This window comes from Eubalaena glacialis, chromosome 6 (assembly GCF_028564815.1).
Source record: "Eubalaena glacialis isolate mEubGla1 chromosome 6, mEubGla1.1.hap2.+ XY, whole genome shotgun sequence".
Classification (NCBI taxonomy): domain Eukaryota; kingdom Metazoa; phylum Chordata; class Mammalia; order Artiodactyla; family Balaenidae; genus Eubalaena; species Eubalaena glacialis.
Window position 1 is genome coordinate 23383018 of NC_083721.1, and position 21177 is coordinate 23404194.

Sequence of the window (21177 nt, forward strand, 5' to 3'; positions counted from 1 at the left end):
AAAGCCATTCTTTCTACTTTTTCAGGCTCAAATTTAGCCTATTAAATAATTTATGAAGTTATATATTATGAAACCATTGACTTTATTTATGGTTTGTCTCTAAAGGATATGAAATAGCTGCCTAACACAGTGTTGAAATATGGCAGGTACAGAGATAATCATAACTACCATTTATTTGGCATTTTGTGTGGTAGACACTGCTTAAAGAACTTCATAAACATTATCTCAATAAATCCTTACATCGACTCTTGGAGATAAATATTACTCACTTTAGAATCATTATTTTATTGATGAGAAAGTCAAGTTCTAAATTTGTATATAAATTGCTCAAGTGCAGAGCTAGCAATAGGTAGTAGGAATTGGTATGTGAGCCTGGGTGTATTCTAATTCCAATATCTAGGTTCTTATCTATTTCCTATTATTACTTCAATGATCCCAGTTCTATTCCCACTGCAATTTTGTGGGCAATTCTTCCTTCATCTTTTTTTTTTTTTTCTTTCCTGGTGAGTATAAATGTGAATTTCTTGGTTTCTGAGTTAGTGAAAGTTGCATTTATGCTTTTCAGAGGGTGTTTTCATTAGAATTGGAAGAGGAGCTTCACATAATCAAACTTGATGATAAAGCTTCTGCAACCCCCCTTGAGTGATCTTGAGTATGTATTTTACAAAGTTTGGGTCCTTGCTTACAAATAAGATGACTATTTTCTTCTCCCAGTCAATGCCTCCAAGTATAAAGAAAATTGCAACTTCCATCTAAAACTCTCCATTTATAAATGACCCTTCCATGAGAATTTGTAATGACTTGATCTCCAGATGTGATAGTATACAAATGTTTTGGATTGATTTTGGTAATCATTTTTTCTTCTATATATTCTTTCTTCAGTCTTGCCAGTCAGTTTCAGACATTGATCATGCTTATGATAGGAGAAAGGAAGATTAAACTGATCCAGTAGGGAATGTGAAAATTGGAGATGGAAGAGGAGACGTTGATATGAACTGAATCATCAAGTTAATCTTTTCCCAACCACTAACATGCCTTAATACTAGAAACATCTGCCTTTATAGCCTGCTGGATTAATAAAAAGTCACAGTAAATTAAATTTTGATTAAATTTTATACTATTCTAGTACAGTAGTACAGTTGTCTCTCCCAACTTAAGTTATCCAGGTAAGTTGCAATACTCAAATGTATACATTTTGTTTTGGAGAGCAAAGCTATGCCAAGGATAAGTACATATACAAGACACTGCACATAGAGCATATTATTTTTATTTTGAGAACATTCTAAGTTGTGTATTGAAAAAAATCTTTCAGAAAAAAAGAAATTTCAAAAGAAATTTAAAATGCTAACTCCATGTATGACATGAATCTTAGGAGACATACATTCATTACTTGCACCACAAGTAAAGAGGATTTATGGAGGCAGTGGCTTGGGTTAGAAAGAAATAGAAGAAACTCTAAAATATTAACAGGATTAACTAGTCAATTCTCTTCATATATCATCGACTTGGTTTTGGTCTATTTCTCATGACATATTTTGCATTTTATTACAACTATTTCATTAAATATAAGATACTAAGAGAACAAACACAAAATATATCTGTCCCCATTTTTTCACCCTTCAAAGCTTATTTAATGTTATTTTTTATTCTATATGTGTATGTACTTTGGGCAATTTGTAAAGCTTATATTGAAAATTGCCCCCTTGTGAAAATTTGGCTTTTTTTTTTTCATTTTAAGAATGAGTTAACTTTACACTGGTTATAAAAATAAAAAGAAAGAAAACACTTTGTAAAAACTTGTGAGATGTCATTAGCTTCTCTTCACTTTTAACTCACAAAATCCTAAAAGAAGATAATCTATATGAGAAATAAAATTCCAACATGAACTAGAAGTGAATACTGGTTTATCATTAAAAGTGTGTCTTTTAACCCAGTATGTATCAAATTTTTGTGTACGTCAGAATTACCAGAAAGGCTTATTAAAAGACAGACCCTGGGCCCTTCTCCCAGATTATTCTGATTTACTAAGTCCGTGGTTGGGTCCAGAAGCTTCCATTTCTAACAAGTTCCCAGGTGGAGCTGATGCTGCTCATCTGGGGACCACGTTCTGAGAACCACTGCTCTTACCAACTGTTTATTCATTAAATTCTCTGACTGGGCACAGTGTAGAAGCCAAAAGACTGTGACTCAGGGTGAGGCAAGATGACATAAAGCATTCTCTTCTTTTGAATATATAGAGATAGGTTTGGCAATTTTTTTTTTTAAATACAAAATATTTGTCAAGTCATAAGCTCTCTCACTGCAGAGATATTATTCAAAATAAACATAAATGCAACACTTTATTAAAGTAAAAGTATTTTTACTATTAATATACAAATGGCAAAGAGTGACAATTTTGATATACTGTTAAGCCATACTTTCAATGTCTCTCATAAATACAAAACTTCAACATTTGCAGTATAATTTTTACAGTTTAGACATATATATACAGCATTTCATAGGAACATACTCTATTGAAACAATAAGAAAACTTTGTGGTAGCTAACTTAAGAATATAGAATTTGAATGGAATATATAAGTTAAAGAAAATAAAAGGCAGCGTGTTTTAATGCATACTGAACACAGCATAGAATTCACATCCCAAAAAAATAAGATTTTTTTTTTTAACCTTTATTTCTAAGTTCACAGATACCTAACAGAGTTTAGAGGCAAACGATAAACCATGAACATTCCTTTAAGAATTGGAACAGATATGTTTCCTCTTAACAGTACCATTTATTTTACACAATGCTTGTTGTTCAGTAAAAAAAAAAATCCTACTTGCAAAATTGAATCATAGGTTCTATCTATGTTAACCCTCTCCTCTGGATTTCTCCTTTGGGTCAGTATAATTGCCCTTAATTTTTATCTACACAATTTTCCTTGTCCCTGCTCCAACACTTCTCATACTAAGATCCTATTTACCTACTCCAAATGTCAGAGGTCTGTTTGCCTTTCTGGATTCTTTCAGTTCTTTGCTCCTCTATTCTCCTATGCCTGGTTGTGATTTGAAATGCTCCAACAGTCATTGCTTTTTGCTTATTCTTTTCCAAGGAAGGCTAAAACCAGATGCTAAAAGATATACATTTTAATTTTGGAAAACAATTTAAAAAAGTGGTAATATTAAATTTGTATGGGCAATCTTTATATTAATTATGAACATCATGTGATCAAAATTCTGAAAATATTATTAAAAAATTAAAGTGGTGGTACCAATTAATGTAGTTAAGGTATTGATAAAATCCTATAGTGAATAATAAACTATTTTTCTAAGAATATTAAATATGTCATCAAATAAATATTAAGCATTGCATATAATATGAGTCTATGAGGAGAAATTATTAGCACTCTGTATAATGTTGTTAAATAGCTGCATCGACATGGGAAAATGCAGTTTTTAAAAAAGGAGAAGAGGGAATTGGAAGGAAATTATATTTGTTCAGCAACTACTACATCTAGGCTCAGTTACACATGTAATCATTTCATCTCAGAACATTATTAAGCCTGTGAGTAGAAGACTTTTTTGAGAGATTTTCATTTTAAGATTGAAGCACTTCATTTCTGTGACCTTCCACAGTTGAATTTTAGCATATGCTAACACATCCATATGTGATTTCAGTGTGAAAGGCAATGCAATAATGCTTCAAAGGGTTAATAAGAAGATGCAAATCTTTTCTCTCTAAAGATAAGTAATGCAAACCATCTCATTTAAAAAATGTATTTTCATCTACTCATAAAGTCTGTTGAATAAGCACTTGGAGGGATTGAAGTTGAGCATTTACATTATTCTCTGTGATAAAGAATATTGCAAATTTAATAAGTAATTGTAATATGCTATTCCAATATTTCCTAAAATTAAGAAATGGAGATTATTCTTCCTATCGCTTCAGTTGTAGATATTTTCATCAGTGTATCTTATCATCAACAGTGAAGGATGATTTATGATCCCCAATCAGATATATAACAGGAATAATGTAGACTCAAGTGACACCACAATAATTTACCCTATTTTAAAAAGTGTCTGTTGTCTTTGTCTTAAAACTAGTAAAATTCAATTTCAACAGTATCTAGAATGTATTTATTGTCTAGAACAACAAGAACAAATTAAGTATATTTTGTGTGTGCATTAAAATAATTGCTTTACCATGAGTGGAAATAAGTTACACAGTATAATTTGTTTCATTGAGATTTTGTATTGAAGGTGAAGTAGTCTGAACTGAGCTTATTCACTAAATGTAAATAAGGGAGTATCATACAAGTGTCATAGATATAAGCGAAACATATCAAGAAAGATTGCAGTTTTTTTTCTTTTAATAAAGCAGAATGTCATGCTAATCCAAAGGCACAAATACATCTTAAATATTTAAAATAAGAAGCATAAACTTAAGGTGTGAGTATAAAGTTCCAATTAATTGTTGGCACTCAAATAATTTGATTAATAAAAACTTTCTGTTTATATAAATGTTTAATTCAAAGACCAAGGTTCATGTAAACTTTGCTGGATCAAATAGTCTTTGAAAAAATGTTTTCATAGGTATTAATAGTAAAAAATGAAGTAAAACTCAAGAAACATTACATTAATGTTAGACATTAGTATCAATAGAATGGCCATAAATCAACCCATGAAAATAATAAATCAAAATTCTTACATTTCTTTGCAGATCATTGTAAAATATGTTGATACATTAATTTGTGCCAGTTTTAAAAACAAAATACTGCTAAAATGCTGATATCATTGTTCCCTCTTATATGTTATTGAATATAGATTGTCATTGCCTAATTGCACATAACCTATCAAGAAATACCAATATTTTCAGTGATATCTTTGCTTCTTTGTTTAAAGTAGCATAGGGTTCTGATTATTTAACACTACTTATATTCAGTTCAATATTTTGACATTTTATACTAATGTTTAAGTGTACTCTTAGACAGTAAAAATAACATTTATACAGTTGTATGGATATGTTTAGTCTAGAATAAGAATGAAAAATAAGAAACAGATCATTTCAGTTCTACTAATATTTTACAATTTACTACAAGCCAGCTCTTATTTGGAAACTTTTATAAGTAGAGTCATTTGGAGCATTCCATTGAAATGTAAAAAGAAAAAAAAAATGTTTATCACAGTATTGCCTTGCTCTTGCAGGGCATAGAGTTCAAGGACAAGAGGTAAGGACCACTCAGACAATTGAAACGGTGCACTTGAAACAGTCTGTTTACAGTTAGTTCCAGATTATCTGTTAACTTCAGATCATTACTCCACATTAGTGGCAAGAAATTTAACAGCATACGTATGTATATATATGTGTATATATATATATATATATATATAAGAAATATTTAATTAAACTGCTTTACATAGAAAGCCCAAAGAAATGCGAGAAACAGTACTTTCAAACTGAGGGAAAAACAATCTTTGTTTTTTATTATGATTTCTCTGCTCTTGAAGTATAGCGTGGATATAACAATAGTAAACATGCTAAATTGCTTTCTCAGTTTTCCTAATTCTTTCACCATAATTACTTTAAAACCTCGTAGCCCTATCCAGGAAAAATTAGTATCCATGCCTATTGCTTCATGGACATTTTGCTAAGCTTGGTTACTCTGAACAAACCAATTCAAGTATTTTGATTAGTTTTAGCACATTCATGCAAAAGGGATAAAACAGTAAAATAAAGCAAACAGATGATCGGACAAACATAACTTAAACAGCAACAGTCAAATCCATCAAAAGACCAGTTGGATAATTACTACTCAAAATCCTAGGTAAGCACAGGAATTTTTTTCTTCAGAATATTCCTGAAAATATAGCAAGGAGAGATTCCTACATCATATAACCCTGTAAATTATGGCAAGGACACTGTAGAGATTTAGTGTCTGAACGTGCAGATGGGCAGGTTCTGTCCTCTGATAACCATAGTTCTGGAGAATTAATTGTCTCTCCTTGGTTGACAGTTTCAAGCACTTTGTAAATAAAAGTGTTCATGAGTGACATTAATATTACATTTAATATTTGTCAAATAATCTCCATAGAGAGATACCCTAAAGCAGGTCACTCTGCACTGTTAAGACTTTCCTCCAATATTCTACTGGTCTGCATTCCATAACCAGTGCAAGTTTGATCTATGATACCACCTGAAACAAGAAGTTATGAATGTGATGGGGCCTAAAGAAACCTTTGGCTCTCTAGGGTAAGAAATAATCTAAAACCTGCTCCCAATTGGTATGTATATTTATAATCATAAATACATTTTTTTTTACCTTACATATAAGTGAAAATCATGTTTCAGCCTTTTACCTCTGGGAGCTTGCATAGCTTGGAAGTTAATAAATATTTTATTCTGGTATACATTACTAATAAGTGACATTAGAAAGTTTGTGTTGAATAGTTAAGGAATTTCTTCAACCCAAGTTGTTTATCAAAATCTTAAAATGACTTCTAGCTACAACATCCAGAATAAAAACAGATAGTGGCAATTCAATTGTTTATCACTGACACTTTTATGGCAATGTCTAAATGTCAATTTCCCCATAATTTAACCACTAAGGATTTTAATTCCCATTAGCCAGTTACATATAAGGATTGACCTATAACACTGGGAAAATGAATTTTTAAACAAAGATTATCTAAAACAATGGGCAAAAATGTATCTGAGGATATGATTCAAAGTATTTGAACACTAAAGACTCATTTTTGATAAAATTATTTTAAAAAGTAAAAGGTAATCACATATTTATAAGTATATCGAGACAACATTGATATTGTTCCCATTTCAATTTACTTTATTTGAAGCTGAGGGCAGAAATCAATATTATTTTCACTTGCAATACATTTCCTTTGTGTGTAATCCATTGTGAGTGAATATGGCATATATAAGAGATAGAGATTTATGGACTCTTTCTAATCTAATTTTACACACAACTAATATTCATTTAAATGGGTAATGATTTTGATCTGGCACTTCAGTCTATTAAAAATTCAACTTTGAAGTAGCATTGTAATTATAACTTAAAAAGAGTTTTTCAAAGTTTCTCTCATATTTAACATCTGCTAAAGATAACTGGCTCCTTCAAGCCTAAGTTCCCTGAAATTCTCTGGATGAAAAGTGTAACCTTTATTAAACATTTTCATCTTAAACTGAAATCCACTTTAATAATCTATTTGCCCAAGATTGGATTAAAAAACATGCAGGGCTTTCTTATACATTTAACTCACAAAGATTTTGTTTTGTTTGTTTTTCCTTAAACCCCTTCTTGTGGAGAGGTTGTGTTATGAAATATAGTTCTTAAGAAATAGAGCACTTTATCCATATAATAAATTGCAGTACTTCAATCATAGAGTCAAATTGATACCCAAGAGTTGGTGCCGGTCAGGTCTCTATATTGAAATTCATAACAAAAGAAACAACAACAGCAACAACACAACAACAAAAGGAAATGGACCATGGGCAGGAGTATTTGATCATATGTATATGTGTACAAGCTATTCCAAGCTAGAAGTTTCCCAAGAAACTAAGGTCAATGGAATAGTTTTGGTCATAGGGTCACTGCAATGTAAATGCTCTTTGTAGCATTCGTTGTTAAAGACTCTGTGATCTTGGTGTTATGCTTTGCTGTCGTCTTCTTTTGATTGAATGATGTCATTAGAAACCTTAATTTCTATAGTTTCTGGATTTAGGACTTCTTTCCCATTTTCTTCTTTTAAAGGTAATTTTCTGGAAGAGAATAGAAAAATAATAAACAATTGGCTAAGGCACTTTAAGTGGTATCTCAACATTTAAGTTATTGTTTTGTAGAAGGAAATAGAGTACAATTATTAGAACGAAAAAAATCAGATTTGCTAAATATCAAATTGACAGAAATATAATCTAAAAGATAATAATACAATATTGTCTACTGTAAAAATGTGATGTAATGAATAATAATGAATGAAACAATTCATTTGCAGATTTGGATGCACCAAATTGTTCATTATAGGGTGGCTTTGGTTTAATAACCCTCTGACGTATTAAAAATATAATGAGGTGTTTTGGAATATGAAAAAGCCAAAATAATTTTATATGTTAACTAGCTGATTTACTAGTACTCCAGTTTTTCAAGTAAAAACAATCAACAGATGCTGCCATATCTGTTACATAAAATTCAAAAGCTGGGTGAATTAGTAATATTCTTTGGAACTTAATGCAAATAGATATATTTCAGGACTTTTCCACTTTTTTATATTTATTATATATGTTTCTTTAATTGACCTCTTTTCACTATTATTTTTTCTTGATACTTTTGTAATATTTACAGCACTTTTTTGAGTTTCCAATTGTAACCTATGAAGCAATAACAACCTTTGTTTCTTAATATTAAGACAGCTTTACAAATCATACTATGATGACAATAAATCAAGATCTAGAGTTTTTTCTACCAGCCTAAACTCAATGCTTTATTATTACATCTTGTGCATATGGTTTTGAAGGCAGTATTTCCTCTTTTGACAAAATTTTTTCACATCAAAAAAATTAAGTTACAAATAGAATTCTAATTCACCTCTGTGACTTCAGCCTCACCATTTTATGGAGTAGTGAATGCTACTATGCTAGTTCCTCTGGGATTTATTTGTAATTTCTTTTATGTTTCTGAATGAGAAGAGAAAGCCATGTCTTCTGAAAGTCAAAGCTATTATGCGAAAACTAACCAATCGAAAGTAAGTTATTTCATTGCTGGAGTGAAGTAACATCTACTTTGTACCTACTAGGGCAGGCTCTCTTTTATGTTTGTTATAAATAGTACATTCAGAGTTCTTTTCTCCCATTCCCAAATACTGAAAACATTGATAATAAAGGATTATAAAAACAACGGGTTATTTCTAGCAGCAAAATATACAGAAATTTAGAGTTTGAATGGGAGGTTAGCATAATGCTTAATATATCTCTTACTCACAAAACTATGTATTAAATTTGTAATTAACCAGTGTTGTCAACTAATTCTTGGATGGTGTACTTTTGCATATATATTTATTCACTATTTATATTTATGTTAAATTGTATTTTTAAAGATTACTGTTAATGCTATTATTTTTATGGTGAGTATTTCTTTTCTTTAATTGAGAACCAGAGTAGTTATTAAATCATCTTGTTTTGGTTTGGTTTGGTTTCAAAATATGGCCCGTTCTATGTAAGGGCATTTTCTTAACTAGTCTTCATACACACCATTATATCATAGTCAGTGTTAATTAATAGATAGGAATTTGTTTTGTTGTGTAATATTTTGCTTCATTGAAAAGACTTCTGATTTCAGAAGGGAAGAGTATAGATGTGTTTATTTCACACTATTTCTATTTTAGACTGTCATATTCATATTCAAAGCAACAACTAATTTTCTGACACATTTTTATTTTAGTAAAAATCAATCACATTCTGCAAGTATCACTTTCTTAAACAATAAGATTAGTGTAGGAAAATCCAACTTTTTGACATGCTTGCATCATTTTGATATTTTTGCATAAACTTCTGAATATATCTGTGAACAGGAGATTTTTCTCTGATGGTACAAAATCTTCATGTGAAATATCTCAATAGAAAATGGATTTTAGATATTCACACGTACTTTCATTGAAGAAGAAACACCATTGTTTTTAAAATGATGTTATTTGTCAATATGTGCTAGAAATAATGATAATGTGTTCATCACTTTACAAATACTTATCCAAGAATAATTAAGCATTTCAAGCTACATACTCAGGTTCTGTTAGTGGTGTGGTTTCATTTGGCTCATTTACTGGGCTCCCATCTTCATGATTAGTAATTCTTTCATCCTCTGTTCTCATCTCCACTATTGGTTCTTTTGATCCATCTTTCCTAGAAAAATAAAGAAAAAGAAATCTTACCTATGAAATGTAAAAAAGGATGCATTATGGAACATGGTTAAAATCTTCACAAAATCCTGCCACCCCTGGATTCTGATCCAGCTTGGTCAGAATAAGAATACCACTAAGAGTTTTTTTCCATTTAAATTAATCTAACCATATATTGTTCAGAAAAAATAGAAAGAAGAAATTCCATTTTGTCTAGAATTCTTTTCCTCATCAAAATTGTGTTAAATATTTCACAAAAGTAGTTCAAATTTTCAATTTGATTATGCAGTTTCTTTTGGAAAATAAATGAAAATTATTTCATTAAATAGAAGTTATGACATGAAGTAGCTTCTTCCCCCTAATTAGCCATACACATTAAAATATATATTTTTATTTTAAAAATAACATCAAATAAAAACATGTTGTATTTGAAAAATAACATTGCCTCTATATCAAAATCTGGAAGATAAAATTTATATATAAGATATGTTTAGTTTCAAATGTCTCTGAATTTATATGATTTTAACTATAATGTAACCATTGACTTATATTTAATATATTTATGTTTTCAAGAAAATAGTTTAAAAAGAACAATATTGTAACATATATGCATGATTATTTTCACTTATAATTTCTTATCCATGTCATTTTGTTAGATGTCTAAAATCTGAAATTAAGTGTAATTTATCATAATTGTGAGTAGAAATTTTACTGCAAGGTTTTGTAGCACAAAAAATAAACAAAAGAAAGAAAAACAAGGAAGCCATTTGCTGATGATAAAGAATCAAGTGAGATATAAGGGTTGAGAATGATGTACTCATCATACAGATTACAAATACGGCACACGAAAAAAAATTAGGAAGGAATGGGTGTTTTCAACTACCCAGGAATATAGTCTTACCATATAATCCCACAGTTGTGCCCTATGTATTTACCCAAATGAGCTGAAAACTTATGTCCACAAAAAAATCTGTGCATGAATCTGTACAGAAGTTCTATTCATAATTGCCAAAAATTGGAACAAACTGAGATGTCTTTCGACAGGTAAATGGATAAACAAACTGTGGTACATCCATACAGTTGAATACTACTCAGCAATAAAGAGAAGTGAACTCTCAAGCCAAAGAAAGACGTAGAAGAACTTTAAATGCATATTGCTAAGGTAAATAAGCCAGTCTGAAAAGGTTACATACTGTGTAATTCCAACAAAACAAAACAAAACAAAGCAAAACCAAACAAAACTATAGAGACAGGAAAAAGATCAGTGGTTGTCAGGGGTTCAGAATGAGGGAGTGAGGGCAGGACGTAATGGTGAAGCACTGGTCATATTAGGGCAGTGAGTGTATCCTATTTGATACTGTAGTGGTTTCATAATCATATGATGATGAAATTAGTTCTTTAAAATCAAGTAAACTAGGATTACATTTAAAAGAATGCAAACAACAAAAACCCAACAATGGCTCAAATATTTAACAGACCTCACAAATGTTGAGACCTGAAAAGAAAAATATTAAGGCTAATAAAACACTTTGATCAGGTGGCAGGTGTGATGTTGTTGCTTTTGTTTGAGTATGTAGGTTCCTCACATAAACACACAAAATTTTGAAGAAAATCTAGAAGTCAACAATGAAGAACTCTTTTTACATCTTTAAAATTGATGTAAAAACGAAGTTCAAAACAGCATAATATACTTTAATATTATAAAGATATTGAAAGTCTTATCTAAATTTTAACAATAGAGAAGTGGATAAATACACTATGATATATAATACTATGGAATACTACTTATTTATTTTAAAAAAGAGTCAGAAATTCGTGTACTGAAATGGGACATTTTGAAGCTGCAGTGTTATGTGAGAAAAATTGCACACACACACATACATATATACATATGTACATATAAAAATCAGTGTGTGTATGTGTGAGGGGAGGTGTATGTTTGTGTGGTGTGTGAAGGCAGGTGTAATTCTTACCTTTGCTTCTCTAGCTTTTTTCATGATTTTTTCTTTATTTTTGAATTTCTGTAGTTTGAAAATTATATGCTTAGGTGTAGTTTTTTGTGTTTTATTTTGATTTTTATCCTTCTTGGTGTCTTCTTCTTTCTCTCTTCTTCTGGTATTCCTTTTGTGCATGTGTTTAGCCTTTTGTAGTTGTCCTACAGTATTAGATATTCTGTTTTCTTTTTTTTTCAGTCTTTTTTTTTGTTTGCTTTTTAGTTTTGACATTTGCTGTTAAGATCTTCTCAAGATTCTTTCCACAGCCATGTCTAGTCTTGCTAATAAGCTGATCAAAGCGATTTTTCATTTCTGTTACGGTGTTTTTGATCTCTAGCATTTCTTTTAGATTCTTTCTTAGAATTTCCACCTCTGCTTACATTTCCCATCCCTTATTCCATGCTGTCTACTTTATCCATCAGAGTTCTTACCATAAAAAAAAATTCTTCGTCTGATGATTCCAACATCCCTGCCTTATCGAATCTGGCTCTGATGCTTGCTCCGCCTCTTCAAACTGATTTTTGCCTTCAGTGTGCCTTGTAATTTTTTCTTGATAGTGGGACATGATGTACTGGCTAGAAGGAACTGCTAAATATAGGTCTTTAGTAATGTGGTGGTAAATTTTGGTGTAAAGAGGATGCATTCCATAGTCCCATGATTCGGTCTCTGTCTTTTAGTGAGTCTGTGCCCCGGGACTGTGAACTTCATAATTTTTTCTCATTTTTTTTCCCCCTTTAAGTGGAACAGGATAGTTAGAGTGGACTTGAGTTGGGTATTTCCCTTCTCCCATGTGGCAGTAAAGGGGACCAGAGCTATGTATCCCTCTTTCTGCATGCTGAAAAGCCATTTACACACACACACACACACACACACACACACACACACACTTGACTAGTTACTTCCTATTCTTTTTTATATTTTAGTTCTTTCACAACTTGCTCAGCTAAGTCTGATTAAGTCAATTCATTCTTTTTTGAAAAGTAGTATTTACAACAGAAATTTCCTATTTATTTATCCATTTGATTGTTTTTTAATCGAAATGTGTTTCCCATGACAGTAACTAGATGATGGCAGGGACTAGTTTGCTTCCTCACAGTTGTATCTCTGGAGCTTAGATAGTGCCTGGTTATCTAGGTGTTCAATAAATATTTGCTATTGCAAATTAATGCTTGGGTAAATAAGAGTATACATAAAGTTTGGTAAAATAGTAATCTTTAACCATTTTATAACATAAACTATGAGAATTCAAGATAAATGTTAATTTACATTGAAAGCCAAATAATGGAATATTCTAGGACTTTACACAATGCCATCCTGTATGCCATTGACTTTAATTTATCTTTTTTTCTGCACTATAACATTCTTTAAATAAGAATGCTCTAAGTGTTTAATTAATGTGTTTTGTAAGAAATCTACACAGTCTTATAACTTGTGATAACATGAAAGGACTAGTCTTAGAATGCTTGGGGTCATATTTAGAAGCTAGTATATATCCAATTAATCAAATCAGTTATGTTCTATTTCTCATTGAGGTTTTATATTTTTTTTTTCCAATTTGAATAATGAATTTTTGAAGAAGAGTTGAAAACTGTTTTCCTAAGGCAGAGGAAATTGTGATTTAAAAACCTATGATAGACAACAAGCATGGAATGAATCATGTGTTTTCATCTTTCCAAGTCTTTAAGGTTAATTAAACTTGGCAGGAATTACAAACAAAAGTGTTGGTGGATAAATTACCAATTAATAAAGTCAAATAAAAACAAACAGCAGAACTTAGATGTACCTCATTTTTTTGCACGTGGTCATCAACATCTCTGTAATTAATTAAGACAAAAAAGTGAAGGTCCTTTTTGATTTCTCTCTTTCTTTCACCCCAAAGTTGAATCAGTCAGCAGTACTTGACTCTGCCTCATCTATATTTGGGTGCTATACACTTTTATATGCCTATAGTACTACTGGCTTGGTACAGAAGACCATCATTTTCTACCTGGAATATTTCAAGATTCCAATCTCCCTGATTCCAAATCTTTCCTTTTCACCTACCAACCCTCCAGTAATCTTTCTTCACAAGTAGCTAAATAAACCGTTAAAAAAAACTTTTAGTCACTTTCTATTTTAAAAATATTTCCTTACTTTGACCAAGAAGGTTTAATACTTTTGTACTCAGATAATTCTCCCACCTGATTGGTACCACTCTCTTTCCCTGCCTCATTCCACTCAGATCCATTTGGCCTTTAAGTAACAAGCTCATTCCTGACTTAATGGCCTTTGTATTTATTGTTACGTTGCTTAGAACGTTCCTCTCTTTGATTATTATATTTCTGGCTCTTTATCACTCACTCTTCAGCCTAAGTTTCACCTCCCTGGAGAGGTCTTTAATGACCCAAACTCTAGTAACAATTGTCATTCTGTTTTTCATTTTTCTTAGTGCTTATCACTACCAGACATCTTCAATTTTAGTGTTGATTATCTGTCTTCCTACATTGAAACATGAATTCCATGTGAACAAAGTTCTTGTTTGTTTTGTTCACCACTTTATCCCTAGATTGTATAGAAGTGCTTGTTACCTAGAATTTATTCCATTTAGTTAATAGCAAAGCAAGAATGAAGATATATAAAATTCAGTTTTGAGTCAATGTGTGCATATATATATCATATGTATATATGTATAATTATGTTATATAGTACATTGTTTTCTTGATATGTGAAAAAGTAACTAAAACTAAAATTGGTGATATGTTTATTTAGTTAACAAGACAATTTAAAAGTACAGCAAGTTATTAGGAAGTACAATATGTTTCTGTGAGGAAAGCAAGAGATATTGAATAGTGAATTGTTTCCACTATATTTACTATGTCATACATTAATATCTCTTTCAAGCATGAAGTAGAGCCTAATTTCTGTTTGTTCTTTGCTATGTGCTATGTCCAACAAGTAAGCAGGTGACATTTTGATTGTAATATTTAACGTAATTTTTTAATTGAAAATGTATACTATTTAAGTTATTATCCCATGAAGTGAAAATATTCCTTACAGAATATCCATGAAAAATGGTCATAGACAAATTGCCTAGAAAGATTGAAATGGGCTTTGGAGAAACAAAACCAAAAAAACAATATAAAAACAAAACAAAACAACGTGGCCATGCAAAATGGATTCTCCTATATCCCTAAGCCTAGAAAATAATGTATGAGACCGTACACGCCCAAATGTATGTATCAGAAATGAATAGAAATGACTCAACAATAAAATGAAATGAATTGTTGACACACAGAACATCATGAATGAATTCTAAAACATTATGCTGAGTGAAAGAAGGCAGACACAAAAAAATACACATTGTAGGAAACTATATCAAGCTTTATAAGAGCTAAAAATGGTCTATGATAAAAAAAATCAGATTATTAGTTGCCTGGGGCAGGGGGAGTTGCCTGGAATAATGTGGGTTGTCTGGGTAGGAACATGAGAGAACTTTTGAAGATGATGCTAATATGGAAAGCTTTTTGCATTTCACTCTAATTTTTGCATGAAGAAAACATAAATTTTGAGCTCTTTGTAGTGATATACAAAGAGTCTATAATTACTTTGATGCAGATGTCTGATACTCACAGGTATGCAGCTTTTCCTTCTTCAAGTTCTTTACTTTTACCACTGGAGCCACTTTTCTTCCCGCACATTCTCCTGGTGATGCACATCAATAACCCACATTGTCGAATAAAGAAGCAGCTGACGTCTGTTACCACAAGAATTAACAAGAGTGCAGCGACTCCCAGACCAATGACCGCTCCAAGCCCAAGACCATTAAAAAGTGTATCTTAAAAATAAAAGAAAATAATTTTATTAAATCCCAGATTAGAAAAGATTATACAGTTATTTAAAAAAAGAAATCATCTTATCCGAGAAATATTCAACTTAAGAGACAGGAAAAAATATCTTCATTAGCATACTTCAATTTCATGATTGCTGGGAGCTATTGTCTGGTTTGCAAACAATGTTTTAAGCAACTGACATGTTAAGGATTTGAAATATTTCTTACAAACTTTCTTTAGAAAAAACACCCTAAGTAACTCTTCTTTCCATATACTTCTTGATTACTTTTGGGGAAGATAATGAATATTTTATCATAACCCTAACTATACTCTATCAGAAAGTCAGAGCCATTAATAGATCATCACTTTGTTAAAAGAAAAAATATAGTCAAAACTCCTGTAAGAGAAGTGTTAAATAAATGCTCTATACGGAATCATTTTAGTTTTAAGACTTGGGCTTGCAAATGATGCTGGAGCATTTTGCTTTGACAGAGAATGCTCTTTAAAATATCTGCCTAGAAATATTTAAAAAATCATCATTTCAGAATAAATGATTTACTTGTATTTTTCCAGTTAATATTTTAACAAATCATATTAGACTAGAAGCAAACTTTAACAGAGTTGTGGTAATTATGACCTTTCTGAAGTCATATCATGAAAAGGTAGGGGAAGATGGGAGCCACTTTTCTGTGACATATGGTTGCAGGAAATTCCAAAAGTCATGGAATTCATGAAAGAGGGTGGAATAGGCTGACTGACAGAGTAAAAATGGCAAGAGTGGCTAGTACAGCAAAAATGAATCAAACGTTATATGCCTGTAGTCGAATATGAGGGTAGATTACACAACTATAACAACGTAGATAGGAAAGTGAGCACAATGGAAAGACACAGGATTAAACTGGTGATACTGTGTTATCTAGAGGGAAAAAAAGAGAATTATACGACAATTTTATAGAATTGTTCAAAATGATCAACATGATCATGTTAAAATTTGCTTATGTAACATTATAAAATTATAATTATCATTTTTAATCATAAAATATAATTTTCACTCAGCATCATAATCACATGCTCAGTCTGTGAGTGGCGTGCAACGCAAGTGACAGATACAGGGAGAGATGCAAATCTGAGTTTTGAGAAAACCACTTCCGAAAAAAATGTATATGTAAAACAAAGATTTTGTACGTCATATTTTTAAAGTTAGGTCCAATATATTTTAATCATGACTGAAGAAATTGTGAGCCAAAGGAACTGATATAACTGTCCTTATGTTGAATCTTCCACTAACAGGCCAGTCTTGAATATGTCACACTTGTCTGAATCCTAGTTTATTTTTCTGAGTCTAATGTCTAAACTTATTTTATTTTTTTCCAGGAAATACATGTTATTTATATTTCTTAACACTCTCAGAGCTTGCAGATAGATTAATAAAAGTCATTCTATTTGTTACATGGTGCCTGGCACTTACCCAGGCAACTTTGTTGTTCACCTGTGCTAGAACACAGATATTCTACAGTGTCCCCATGATGTTGCACATAAGAACTCTTTAAGCACTGAATCAAAAAACTTGGAACTCACATGCCCAAGAAAAGTGTGATTTTGGTTATAATTATTTTATTTCCGATAATGAGAAACAGGTGATAAACACGTGACAGTTGTGGAGGAAAAACAATTATCATGCCATTTTCAGAATCTCCTGCCCCTATCAAAGTTTAACACGATATTTAGATGGTTTTAGTGTAGAAAAATTGCCTAGCTCATATCCAGAGAAATTATTAGCTTCCACAGAACTGTTATCACATGAACCCATTTTAAAGAAAGACTAGAGAAACAAAAATATTTTTCAGCCATGGAAATTTAGTATCATTTTTTATGCAAAGTTCCAATATACAAACGGACAATGAGATTCTAAATATTATTTAATAATTTTCAAAGATGTATCTATATGCACAATTTAAAAAAATCTAGTGCCTCCTGCTATAAAAATAATGTATCAAGCACACCAGGATTTCTTTTAGTGATTTAAAAAATCATTTTATGCATTTTCTTCCATTATCCTTTTTCAAATATAAATGATTCTCATCTGAATATACTATTACAATATAATGAAGACAACTCAGCTATGAAATATCTTTGATTATATGTAAAGCAAAAATATGTTTTACAGTGTTCATAAGTAGTTCTTTTGGATGTACTTCACATGATTCAACAACCAAAGCTCAGACAAGAATAGTAGGAAAATACATCTCCAGTTGAGCTTTAGCCCATCTGGATATATTGAGTCAAATGACATTTGAACTTTAATCACTTCTTTCTTACTTCATTTAGGTTCCTCTCACATGCAAACATAGTTCTAGACAATAAATACCACAACTCAGTTATGATATATCTGTCCCAATATATAAATCCCCATTTACCTTTTTAAAATGTGAAGACTCTTGCTTTGTATTTAAATGTACTGGATCTGGTGTCAGAAAATCCTGGTTCCATCACTTACTCCTATATATCCTTGGTTGAGTCATTTAACTTTTCTCTAAGACTGAGATGCCTCTTTATTGAAATGGGGACAATTAGGAAAACAACCACCACAAACTAAGTCATGAGGCTGTTGGAAAGATTTTTGTGAATATAATAATGTATTTAACACCTCGAACACTTTTGCCCAACACTAAGTAAAAATTTAACGAGTATTATTATTATTACTATATTATTATTATTATTATTACAAAATTCTAGCGAAATGAGGTTTTGTTTAAAAAAATAGACCATTTAAAGTTAAATTAGTCCAGTAAATATATTTCTTCATCAGCAACCTTCAGAATCTCTTGTTAAGCATTGATTATTCTCCTGAGAAAAAGATCACTGTTTTAAAAAATGACTTAGTTTTAGCTAGTTAGCTTTTAAATGATAAATATTTTATTCGTGACCTTTTTAGCATTAAACCAGTATATTGATCTGCTCCATTCCCAAGTTAGAAAAAGCTCTTAGAGACATTATATGTGTAAAGCACCTTATAGTAAGGGAATATTGACGCTAAAACAGCTATTACTTTTTTCTAGAGAAACAATATTATACCTTCTTAACAATCTTAACAAACAAGATTACAATCTTGGAAGATTACTAGAAGTTATTTTTTATGAAAAACCAAATATATTTTTGTCATTGCATAGAATAGGCATGGACGTCGAATAGGTTTATGTTATAGATATTTAATTACGTTTTCTTTTGAAAGATTTTTAAAAAATATTTCAGCTTAAGAATGTATTTAAATGCTCACACATTCTCATATCCCATGAAGTTAGGCTATAATAACTATAAAAGCTAAATTTTCTGTTCTTTTTTTCTTTTGACACCAATTTAATCTATTGTGAAAGTTCACTTATTTGTCTTTGGACTTTTCACAAAGTCATAATCATGTGTAACATTACATCACTAGGATTTGGGGACTAGCAATGATTTATTTCCTCAGTGACATACAAAAAATCCTTCTTTATAAGTAAATTATGGTTTTAATTACTTAACAAATTGAAACTGAGCATAGCAATCATTTAAAGGATTTTATTTATTTAATTAATTTATTTTTTAAAGGATTTTAAATTAATCTTTTCAGTTTCCCAGAATACTTACACATGTGTTTTATGATATAATTTTTATTAAACTCCATTACCTAAACAAAAATATTTTCAGGTCTATCTTCTAGATAAGAAAAATGAGGTCCAGAGAGTACAGTGACCTAAGTCACAAGACAACCCTTAATACCCTTAATATTAGATCTGTACAAATGAAGACTATTTAGCTTCCGGTTCTATATAAATATATTGGCCTCACCACATGGCTTCTGGGATCTTAGTTCCCTAACCAGGAGTTGAACCTGGACCACAGGAGTGAAAGCGCCAAGTCCTGACCACTAGACCACCAGGGAATTCCCTGGTTTTATACCTGTGTTCAAGTCAACATTTTGTACTGGATACTCAGCTTCAAATAATCAAAAGATAGAAATAAAATTTATTGACTAAATGAAAATGTATAATTTGCTTGCATAAAAATGTCAATATCCATCTTTTCCTATACAACTAGTGGAAAAACAACTATTTAAATGAGGTATAATTATGCAACTAATTATTTCTTGCTTTTATGTATTTTTCTTGAATTCTTATTTTCAGCTTCTATTTTAGTGATCTTTTGTATTGCTCTTTTGAAAAGGGATTTCATATTAGAATTGAATAAGAATAAATAATTTAGGAATCAAAAATTTAAACATCTATTTTTAGGTATATATTTTATTATTGAAAGCAAATATGAGAATCAGTCTAAATGAGTTTTTACAATCTCCCTCCAATCTGTACCTCCCACACTGTGAAATTTAAAAATTGGCTAACTAAACCAGTATGTATCCCCAGAGCTTTATGTACTTGCAATTTAACAGTCATCAAAATTTAAAATCAAAACAAGAAAAAAAACTTCATTTCAAATCTGTCGTATGCATGTGTTTTAATGTTTCTGTTGCAGAAATTAACTCATTGCCAAAACACTGCATTAATTTTCCATGAAATATACTATGCTTATACTAGTTTTTCAAAAACCACTACAATTTATAAAAGTAGCATTGCTTTCTGACTCCTTAAGTAGTTCAGTTTTTTAGTTAACTCTTTTTCTATAGTTTGAGAATTACTTTTAGATGTGGAAAGTTGTGATAAAGATACGGAGAAAAAACTTTTTTCTTAATTTAAAGCGTCCTAAAATGGAGATTTGGTTGTTGCTCCCAAAATAGTGGTAGTTATTTTCATAAGCGATATTGCTAAATACAGTGAGTTTAAGTGTATAAAAGATAACAAGAAAAGCCCTTTTTGGTGTTCATCATGACATTAACTAGATACTATACCCTTCCACAATAGAGGTAGGTCTATTTGTCCCCCGTTTATACATTCTTCCTTCCTTCTGCCTAGTGTAACACATTTTCAAATATCAAATGATTTCTGGAAAACCTAGGTATAAATCTATACACACGTACGGTTCATCCTATGTGGAAAGATGAAGCAGACAGCTTTCTGCATTTGAGCTCCATCTAAGCAGTAATGGTCAGCCACTCAACTACTTTAAAATCAAACATCTGGGTTATCTAAAGACTTTTGTGTCTACACAGTTTCATTACTTTTTTAAAGGACTATTTATTCACTTAGGCTTCACAAACATTTATTGAGTGCTACAAAATTAGTGCAGTATTAGAGGGGTTTCCTGATACGTACTAAAATAAGTTAAAAATTAACATACGTCTTTGGGCTTATCATACAGCTATTTAAGTCCCATTTGACTTATGAAGCATAAGTTCCCCAAATTTCATTTCATTCATTGGATTCCCCAAAACACAACAAAGGAATAAAAGGGTAAGATTTTTAGATTAAGAAGGGCCTAGATTTAATAGTAATAGCTTCTAAAATTATGGTAATCTCCATGCACTATAAAAGGTACGCTCTAGAGTAATACATACTTT

The 21177-nt window shown here is 30.9% G+C and overlaps 1 protein-coding gene across 1 annotated transcript in view; it reads right to left on the reverse strand.

Moving 5' to 3' along the window:
* Positions 1–7642: 7642 nt before the first annotated feature.
* The window catches only part of NCAM2 (neural cell adhesion molecule 2), a 200320-nt gene continuing 186785 nt past the window's right edge, over positions 7643–21177 (reverse strand). The window contains exons 14-16 of the mRNA XM_061192956.1: positions 15487–15691; positions 9768–9887; positions 7643–7754 (exon numbers count right to left, since the gene is read on the reverse strand). Coding sequence (XP_061048939.1) covers positions 7643–7754; positions 9768–9887; positions 15487–15691 — 437 coding nt within the window. The remainder of the gene's footprint in view (positions 7755–9767; positions 9888–15486; positions 15692–21177) is intronic.